The following is a 10,353-nucleotide window of genomic DNA, read 5'->3' as shown; positions in this document are numbered from 1 at the left end:
CTCTCCAGCTAGAGCATGCATCCCCGTACGTCGCGATAGGCGCAGCCCGCGCGAGGACAAGGTAGGTCGCTGTCGTCTCTGTGCAACGCATCGCATCGCATGGACGCATGCACCGACGGTAAGCGTCCGTCCGTCTACCGGTCTGACTCGGACGATTGATCGCGCGCGTGTTACACGGCTCCGTCGATCGACCCGGCCCTTTAAATACCGGCCCATGGGACACCGGCATCCTCACACCAAAACCTATCTAGCTTTGCCTATTGCTACCACATCACGCACGAACTAGCTAGAGTGAGAGCCATAGCAGTTTCGGCCATGGCGAGGAGCATTGCTCTGGTCTGCTTCCTCGTCGTCGGTCTCTGCCTCGTCGGCGCCGTGTGCGCCTCGACGGTGGTGGCTGGCGGCAAGAACGTAGGGCGGCTGGTGAACGCGGTGTACGTGTTCGGCGACTCGCTGGTGGACGTGGGCAACAACGACTACCTGCCGGCGCCGGCGCCCAGGGCGAACCGGCCCTACGGCATGGACCTCCCCGGCAAGCCCACCGGCCGCTTCACCAATGGCTACAACCTTGCCGACGTCATCTGTAAGTGTACCCCTGATAGCACTCCATGCGCCCACTACGTGCATGTATGCTTAATTATTATTGCTAATTAACATTATCCGCAAACGTATGGGAAAGGCAGCAAGCTTAACATTATACATGTGTGCACCGGACGTGCATTTTAACCTCGAACGGGATGGACATGCATGACTGTTATAACCACTAAATTAGTTAATTTCTGACTGAAAAGTCGTGGATATATAATAAAAGCAAGAGCTTAATTTGAAGATCAAACTCAAATCATATGTCAAGATCGAGATATGAACGACATGTTTATGAAGTGGACGGACAAACGTGTGCGGCAAATTAACAATGCAAACCCACAGCTTGGATCATGCACAATAACAAACGAATTAAATAAGCAGCTAGGTAACCAAGTTTCTTATACATGTGTTTCATATATATGTTGTACGTGCAGCACAACGTGTGGGGTTCGAGATGAGCCCCAAGCCATACCTCTCCATGCTGCCGCACGACAAGATTTTACTCGGCCTCTGCAAGATTGGCGCCAACTACGCTTCCGGTGGATCCGGCATCCTCGACACCACGGTACACAAACAACTTCAAGCTTGTGACTACAAAGCCACTCAGGAGCATAATATTATGTAAGTACATATATTTGCTGGTTAATTATATGCATAACACATCGATCTTTTGCAGGGAAAAGGGACGCTCACGATGCGCACACAAGTCGAGTACTTCAAGAAGGCGGCGGACAACATGATTTGCTACCCAAGCAAGGAGGAGCACCTGGCGCGGTCCCTCTTCCTCCTCAGCGGTGGCGGAAACGACTTCTCGGCCTTCGACCCCTCCACGGCCAGCCCCCAGGCCTATGTCGTCAAGATGGTCACCACCTACATCGAGCACATCCAGGCGCTCTACAACATGGGAGCGCGAATGGTGGGGATCCTCGATGTGCCGCCGATCGGGTGCACGCCGGGGCAGAGGGTCAGCATGCCCAACGGCGAGTGCAACGAGCAGGCCAACTCCCTGGCGCAAGCATTCAATGGCCTCCTAAGGGCTAAGCTCGCCGAGGCTTCCGCGACTACCATGAAGGAGCTCAAGTACTCCATCGCCGCCAACTACAACATCCTCAACGACATGATGGACAACTCGCTCGTAGCCGGTACGCACGCAGATACGCTAACCATTTTATTCGATTGTACGCACGCAGCAAGATTCTTGTACGTACGTGCATGAACTAATTCATGTGGACTGTTTGCATACATGGCCAGGGCTGAGGCACGTGAAGACGGCGTGCTGCGGGTCCGGGAAGCTCAACGCGGAGGTAATGTGCAGCCACCAGGGCACGACGGCGTGCCCCGCCACGGAGCACGATGACTACATGTTCTGGGACATGCTCCACCCCACTCACGCCACCATCCAGCGCGGTGTCGTCGCCCTCTTCTACGGCAACGGCCCCAAGTACGGCGAGCCCGTCAACTTCGGCACGCTGGTCACGGGCCAGAACGTATCTCCCGCGATCAAGATGGTGGTCGACAGCCAGTAAACGGCGACGTTCGTCGTCGGCATGCTTGCCTAATTCGAAATAATGATGATTTAAAATTTGCAGCAGCTGCTAACTAGCTAGCTAGGAGCTAGCACTCAATAAGAGGATGATTTTCCCGTTAATTATTCCATGCGTACGTGCTGCTAGCTCCATCTTGTGTTGAGTTTTGTGCTTCAATTATTAGTATGTGGAACTAATAAAGTGGTTAAGTAAATAAATCTTGTCCTATCCGGCCCGCGTGTGGTGTGCAATGCATGATGCATCGATAATTCTACATCTGACACGATCTACAAAATTTGCATACATGCTTAATTATCAGCTGCATAAATATGTGATCGATCTTGAGATCATAGAAAAAGGAAAAGAGAAACAATACATAGATGTGAGTCTTCCTTGTGGTCAATTGTGAGGTCCATCCGATCACATGCAATTATGCATGCAGTGCATGGTACCGCGAGAAGATGGATCCGACACAGTACCTAGCCGAGCCAATCACACAAACTACACAGACACACATAGCACAGTAGTTTGTGGTCACCCTATATCTTTTGAGATCGATATGCTTTGCTAGCCAACAAAAATATAAAGATATGTCCACGTGTTATCAGAAGCCCTACTACACATGTGGTTGGATTGTTATGAAGACAGTGATATCCTCAACTCATCAGGGTTCAAGCCCTAGACTTGACGGGTACTCATAGGGTTCAGGTTGTGCATGTGTGCGTTTACAGAGATGAGTGTATTCTCGTGTATGTGAGCGGCTTTAATTGTACTATGTTAAGAAAAAGAAGAAAAGCATCCCTTCTACTCTAGCTGTCCATGAAGAGGCAGGAAACTACAAGTTGTTAAAGACTTAAGAGATGGGCCAGACCTTGACCCGGCCAGGCCGGGCCAAATGTTTACCTGCAGGCTAGGCCAAATGAATGGTGATTTATATTTTCCTTTTTTTTTGTATGTTTTTGATTTGCTTGAAAAATTCATGTTTGCGTTTGAGACGTTCATTCCACCAAGTGTAGCAATTCCTTATTTTTGTCAGGGAGCAATTCACCTTGTTATATGAGCGGAACTTTAACCGAACGCAAGTTTGGAAAGTTCAAAGACGATAGCTAAAAATGTTCAAAGAAACTCTAGAGGTTTCATGGTTAAAAGAAGTCACAAGTTTGGGGTTGAGTCATGGGAGAGTTTGGAGAAGTAAAAATACCAGAGAGTTCATGACACTACGAGAAAGCAAAAGAAAGTACTCCCTTTGGTCCTTTATACTCTCATTTAAGAATTGTCTGAGTCAAATTTTATAAAGTTCGACTATCTTTATATGAAAAAACATCAATATATACAATACTAAAGCTACAAAATATGAAAATTAAATTAATGATGCATCTAATGATATTGAACCGTATTGTGAATGTTGATGTTTTTCCTATAAAGTTGGTTAAACTTTACGAAGTTTGACTTCAAACAAATCTTATATGTGAAGTAAAAAGGATTGGATGGAGTAAACAGAAACGCTAGAAGTTTATTGGACAAAATACTAAAAGTTCAATTGCTATTGCGACGACAGGTTGGCATGGTTCCAATAGAAATGAAGTAAAATAAAACATAAAATAAAAATGCAAAAGTTTACGTTAAAATAAACAAGAAGTTAGAGGTTTGAAAATAAAAATGTCATGTGAAAAATAATTAGAAATTCCAAAATCTTATAAATAAAAAATTAAAAGTTAGTATAGAAAAGTTAAGAACAATCCCTCAAAGTACACATGAGTAAACATGGTGAGGTTATCAAAAATTAAAATAACAAAGAAGTTCAATTTTTTACAAAAAAAGGCTTTTGCGCATTTCTAAAAATAAAACTAAGAAACTAAAACAAAAAAAACTAAGCACTTCAATGTTTACACAAAAAAAAATCAGATTTTTCCTGTTTAGAGAAAACCAAAAATTTCAAATTAAAATAATAGAGAAGTTCAATGTTTATAATTTTTTTGTATTTTTCTTGATTATAAAAATAAAACCAAGAAGTTCACATTTTGTTTTATAAAATAGAGCAGTTCAGTTTTTATAAAGAAAATCTCTTTTGCCCGTTTGTACAAATAAAATCAAGAAGTTCAAATTATAACAAAGCAGTTAATTTTTTGGATTTTGTTGATTCTACAAATAAAACGAAGAAGTTTAAATTAAAATAAGAGAGTAGTTCAAGTTGATTAGAAAATTAAATATTTTCCGCTTGTAAAAACAAGCACACCAACTCCCTGGCGCTGGCTTTCAACGGCCTCCTCAGGGCCAAGCTCGCCGAGGCCGCCACGGCCACCATAAAGGAGCTCAAGTACTCCATCGCCGCCAACTACAACATCATCAACAGCATGATGGCCAACTCGCTCGTAGCCGGTACATATGAACTAGCAGCTAGGGTTCGTACGAAGGTGCATGAACTAATTCCTGTGGACTCTCTGCACGCACGGCCAGGGCTGAGGCAGGTAAAGACGGCGTGTTGCGGGCCCGGCCAGGAAGCTCAACGTGGAGGTGATGTGCAGCCACCTGGGCACGATGGCGTGACCCGCCGCCTAGCACGATGAGTACATGACATGCTTCACCCCACGCACGCCACTATCAAACGCGGCGTCGTAGCCCTCTTCTACGGCAACGGCCCCAAGTACGGCGAGCCCGTTAACTTTGGCACTCTGGTCACGGGCCAGAACGTATCTCCCACGATCAAGATGGTTGTCGCCGACGAGTGAATGATGGATGGCCACTAGTAGAAAAATGGCCATTCGAACCGGTTCGTAAGGACCATTTGTCCCGGTTCACGAACCGGGACTAAAGGGTCGTAACTAAAGCCCTCCACCTTTAGTCCCGGTTCGATCGGGAAGCGGTATAGATAGGGCTCCACGTGGCCGTAACGGCTTGCCCAGGCAGGGGGACCTTTTGTCCCGGTTGGTGCCACCAACCGGGACCAAACACTAGTACAAAAAGGGGCAAATCTGAGACACATTAGTGCCGGTTTAATTTTGAGCCGGCACTAATGTGTCCATTAGTGCCGGTTCCAACGGCTAGCCGGCCGTTCTCATTAATACCGGTTCGTGGCGAACCTTTAGCACTGGTTCGTGCCACGAACCAGTACTAAAGAGAGTGGTGGCAGGATGTTGTCAGTCTGGGGCCCGTCCAGCACCTTCAGTACCGGTTCGTGGCACGAACCGATACTAAAGGTCGACGTACATAAACCCTTCGTCCACCCGAGCCACTCTGTTTTTCCCCTCTCTTCCTCGAGCTCCTCACAAATTTTGCCCAAAATTTGTCAAGATTTGAAGGCCTCCATCCATTCAAATGATCACAAAGGTTAGCAACTTTGTCGTTTCAACTCTCATTGCTAGATTAGCTCTTGCAATGCTTTGTATAGTGATTAATTTGGGAGGAATTATATTTGCTAGTATTTGATTTATATGCAATTTGAGGTCAAAAATAACACTTAGTTTGCATATGTAGGTTTGGTTTACTTACTGCCTTCTAAATCTTCGTCGTAACCACCGTCGATCGCCCGCACCGTCCCGTCGCCGGCACCACCTTGTGGTGAGGCTCTTGTTCATGAATGTTTTACATTACCAAATTGATGTTTGTGTGATTTGGATACATAGTTACTCCTATAATTATCTTACCCGTACGTTGTTTGTTATACATAGTGCCATGGTTTTGATATCCGTCCCCGTCGGCCCTCGTCCTTGTTATGATTCGGATGTGGTATATTCTCTTTTAAAACTAGTTGCTGGATTTCGTGTTTATGACAAATTATGCCCATCAAGTTGACATAGATATTTTTATCTAGGAGGTATGTGAACCAGAAATTCCAACCGACCCTATTGTCGAGAGGTTAAATTTAATTGAAAGAGAAAACGAGTATTTGGAAGAAAAATTGAAAATAATTGAGGGGGAGAAGATGGAATTGGAGTTGCATGTTGCCGATGTCGTCGATGATCACAAGATCAAGATGGAGAAAATGAGGTTGAAGATTAGAAAGATTAGAAAATATGCCATTGATAGTGTGGCTTGGTATCATTATGCTGTTGGATCAATTGTTACGTTAGTTGCGATCTTGATCGCATTTTTTGTTGCATTTAAATTCTTTAGCTAGAGAGTTATTTGTATGTTGCATTTAATTAAGTGATGTATATGAACTTTATGTATGAACTTGTATTAATTTGGTCTGTTCGGTGTTGTGTAATGAAGATGAGCCGACAATGGATGTATGATGACCGATGCTCTCCCGAGTTCATTAATGGCGTGCATACTTTTCTGCTTGCCGCTGAGGCAAACAAGCGGGCGGATGGTTTTATGCCTTGTCCATGTGCTGGCTATAAGAATGGTCACAGTTACTCTACGTCAAGAACCATTCATGTCCACCTATTTGAGTCCGGTTTCATGCCCCACTATAATGTTTGGACCAAGCACGGAGAAATAGGGGTTATGATGGAAGACAATGAAAAAGAAGAGGACGACGACGGCTATCCTGGCCATGGGTTCCCTGAATACGATGATACAACAATGGGGGAAGAAGCTGAGCCGACAATGCGGGAAGAAGCTGAAGAAGAGGCATCAGATGAGCCCGCTGATGATCTAGGTCGGGCCATTGCCGATGCAAAGAGAAACTGCGCAAGTGATCTGGAGAGGACGAAGTTGCAGCGCATGTTAGAGGATCACAAGAAATTGTTGTACCCGAATTGCGAAGCTGACAAAAAAAAGTTGGGCACCACACTTGAATTGCTGCAATGGAAGGCAGAGAATGGTGTATCTGATAAGGGATTTGGAAAGTTGCTGGTAATGATAAAGAATATGCTTCCAAAGGACAACGAATTGCCCGAGAGTACGTATGAAGCAAAGAAGGTTGTCTGCCCTCTAGGGTTAGAGGTGTAGAAGATACATGCATGCCCTAATGACTGCATCCTCTACCACGATGAGTACGAGGATTTGAACGCTTGCCCGGTATGCGGTGCATTGCGTTATAAGATCAGTCGCGATGACCCTGGTGATGTCGAGAGCGAGCGCCCCAGGAAGAAGATTCCTGCCACGGTGATGTGGTATGCTCCTATAATACCACGGTTGAAATGTTTGTTCCAAAACAAAGAGCATGCGAAGGCGATGCGGTGGCACGCAGAAGACCGTAAGAAAGACGGAAAGTGGAGAGTACCCGCTGACGGTTCGCAGTGGAGAAAAATCGAGAGAAAGTACTGGGAGGAGTTTGCAGGTGACCCAAGGAACGTATGGTTTGGTCTAAGCGCAGATGGCATTAATCCTTTTGGGGAGCAGAGCAGCAACCATAGCACATGGCCTGTGACTCTATGTTTGTATAACCTTCCTCCTTGATTGTGCATGAAACGGAAGTTCATTATGATGCCAGTGCTCATACAAGGCACTAAGCAAACCGGCAACGACATTGATGTGTACTTAAGGCCATTAGTTGAAGAACTATTACAGCTGTGGAATGGAACAGGTGTACGTGCGTGGAATGAGCACGGACAGGAAGAATTTGACCTAAAGGCGTTGCTGTTCGTGACCATCAATGACTGGCCTGCTTTCAGTAACCTTTCAGGACAGACAAACAAGGGATACTGCGGATGCACGCACTGTTTGGATGATACCGACAGTATATATTTGAATAGTTGTAGGAAGAATGTGTACCTGGGACATCGTCGATTTCTTCCGTCAAGGCATCCCGTAAGAAAGAAAGGCAAGCATTTCAAAGGTGAGGCGGATCACCGGACGAAGCCTCGCCACCGTACTGGTGCTGATGTACATGATATGGTCAAGGATTTGAAGGTAATCTTTGGAAAGGGTCCTGGCGGACAACCTGTTCCGAAGGACGCTGACGGACGCGCACCCATGTGGAAGAAGAAATCTATATTTTGGGACCTGCCATATTGGAAAGACTAGAGGTCCGCTCCGCAATCGACGTGATGCACGTGACGAAGAATCTTTGCGTGACCCTGCTTGGCTTTTTGGGCGTGTATGGGAAGACAAAAGATACACCAGAGGCACGGGAGGACCAGCAATGTATGCACGGAAAAGACGGCATACATCAGGGTCAGGCCAGCTATGCTCTTACCAAAGAAGAGAAGAAAATCTTCTTTGAATGCCTGCTCAGCATGAAGGTACCGTCTGGCTTCTCGTCGAATATAAAGGGAATAATAAATATGGCAGAGGAAATGTTCCAGAATCTAAAGTCTCATGACTACCACGTGATTATGACGCAACTCCTTTCGGTTGCATTGAGGGGGCTTCTACCGAAAAACGTTCGATTAGCCATTGTGAAGCTATGTGCATTTCTCAATGCAATCTCTCAGAAGGTAATCGATCCAGAAATCATACCAAGGTTACAGAATGATTTGGTGCAATGTCTTGTCAGTTTCGAGTTGACGTTCCCACCATCCTTCTTCAACATCATGACGCACGTCCTAGTTCACCTTTGCGAAGAGATTAACGTTTTGGGTCCTGTATTTCTACACAATATGTTCCCCTTTGAGAGGTTCATGGGAGTCTTGAAGAAATATGTTCATAACCGTGCTAGGCCAGAAGGAAGCATCTCGAAGGGCCATGAAAATGAGGAGGTCATTGAGTTTTGTATTGACTTTATTCCTGACCTTAAGCCGATTGGTGTTCCTGAATCGCGGCATAAGGGCAGACTCGAAGGAAAAGGCACGCTAGGAGGGCATCAAATAATATATATGGACGGGCATTCTCTCACTGAAGCACACTACACAGTTTTACAGAATTCCGCCTTGGTGGCTCCGTATATGGAGGAACACAAGAATTTTGTACACTCCAAACACCCGGAGAAGTCTGACGACTGGATTACACGCGAACAAACGAGGACTTTCTCCGGTTGGTTGTAGAAACGTGCCCTGAATGATGGCGATATTCAAAATCACCTGTACTCGCTGTCCCAGTTACCATCTTCGAATATAATGACTTTCAAAGGGTACCAGATAAATGGGAATACATTTTACACGATCTCCCAAGATAAGAAGAGCACCAACCAAAACAGTGGTGTCCGCTTTGATGCAACAACCAACACGAAAAAGGAAATATATTATGGTTACATAGAGGACATATGGGAACTTAACTATGGAGGTGATTTGAAGGTCCCTTTGTTTCGGTGCAAATGGGTCAATATGACACGAGGCGGGGTAACGGAAGACCCGCAGTACGGAATGACAACAGTGGATCTCAACAATCTTGCGTATGCAGACGAACCATTCGTCCTAGCCAATGATGTGGCGCAGGTTTTTTATGTGAAAGACATGTCTACCAGGCCGAGAAAAAGAAAAGATAAGGAAGCGAATGGATCATACGACAATCCAAAGTGCCACATAGTTCTTTCAGGAAAAAGAAACATCGTGGGAGTGGATGACAAGACAGACATGTCAGAAGATTATGAAAAGTTTGATGAAATTGCTCCATTCACAGTGAATATTGACCCGGGCATCCAGTTAAATGATGAAGATTTTCCATGGCTACGGCGCAAAGGGAGACACGCGAAGAAAAAGTTTCATACCCAAAGATCTGGGATGTGATCGGCTTCACTATCATCACTTTCTTCTGTGTTTCACACGCAGGAGGGAATCTCTGTAATAGTTAGAGTAGTTATGTGTTTTGGCATTTGAAACGCGAAGAAATTTTATGTGCAAACAAATTCTTTTCATGCATTTACTGATTTTTTTTCTAGCTAAATGACCATGAAATTGAAAAGCATTTCAAATCACTGAAAAATCTTTTTTCAAAGTTAAGTTATTCACAAACTAGTGATTCATACAAATTTCAAATAATTCAAAATTTAAACTATTCAAATTTGAAAACTACCGGCACTAACAGAAAGTTTGTAATTTTTTGTACCTAAAGAACAAATATTCACAAAAAAACTATAAATACAGCAAAAAACAACTCAAAAATAAATAAAACAAAAATAAGTAAAGCGAAAAAAATAAGAAAATAAAAAAGCCCGCCTACTGGGTCAAAGCGGCCTGCATACGACTAGAAACCCAACCTTTTGTTGGGCCAGGACGCAGGCCCGCAAAGGCCCAGTAGGCCCACAGGGCAGAAGAGAACGGGTAGGCCTAGTAGGCCTGCTTAGGAGAGGAGCTCGAGAGAGCTATCGCACTGGGGCTTATAAACCAGTGCGGTAGCCCCTCGGCTAGCGAGGTGGGACTAAACTTGCGCACCGCCTGGAGCCAGCGCACCCCCTTTAGTACCGGGTTGTGGCTCC

General features: G+C 45.0%; 1 protein-coding gene across 1 annotated transcript; it reads left to right on the top strand.

Moving 5' to 3' along the window:
• Positions 1-239: 239 nt before the first annotated feature.
• LOC123161773 (GDSL esterase/lipase At5g55050) lies at positions 240-2,339 on the top strand. The gene is made up of 4 exons (XM_044579585.1): positions 240-583; positions 1,020-1,150; positions 1,262-1,727; positions 1,837-2,339. The coding sequence occupies exons 1-4, from the start codon at positions 316-318 to the stop codon at positions 2,109-2,111; spliced, it is 1,140 nt and encodes a 379-aa protein (XP_044435520.1). The 5' UTR covers positions 240-315; the 3' UTR covers positions 2,112-2,339.
• The last annotated feature ends 8,014 nt before the right edge of the window (positions 2,340-10,353 follow it).

This window comes from Triticum aestivum, chromosome 7B (assembly GCF_018294505.1).
Source record: "Triticum aestivum cultivar Chinese Spring chromosome 7B, IWGSC CS RefSeq v2.1, whole genome shotgun sequence".
Lineage (NCBI taxonomy): Eukaryota > Viridiplantae > Streptophyta > Magnoliopsida > Poales > Poaceae > Triticum > Triticum aestivum.
Note: the sequence above shows the minus strand (reverse complement) of the source record. Positions and strands in the feature narration are given on the sequence as shown.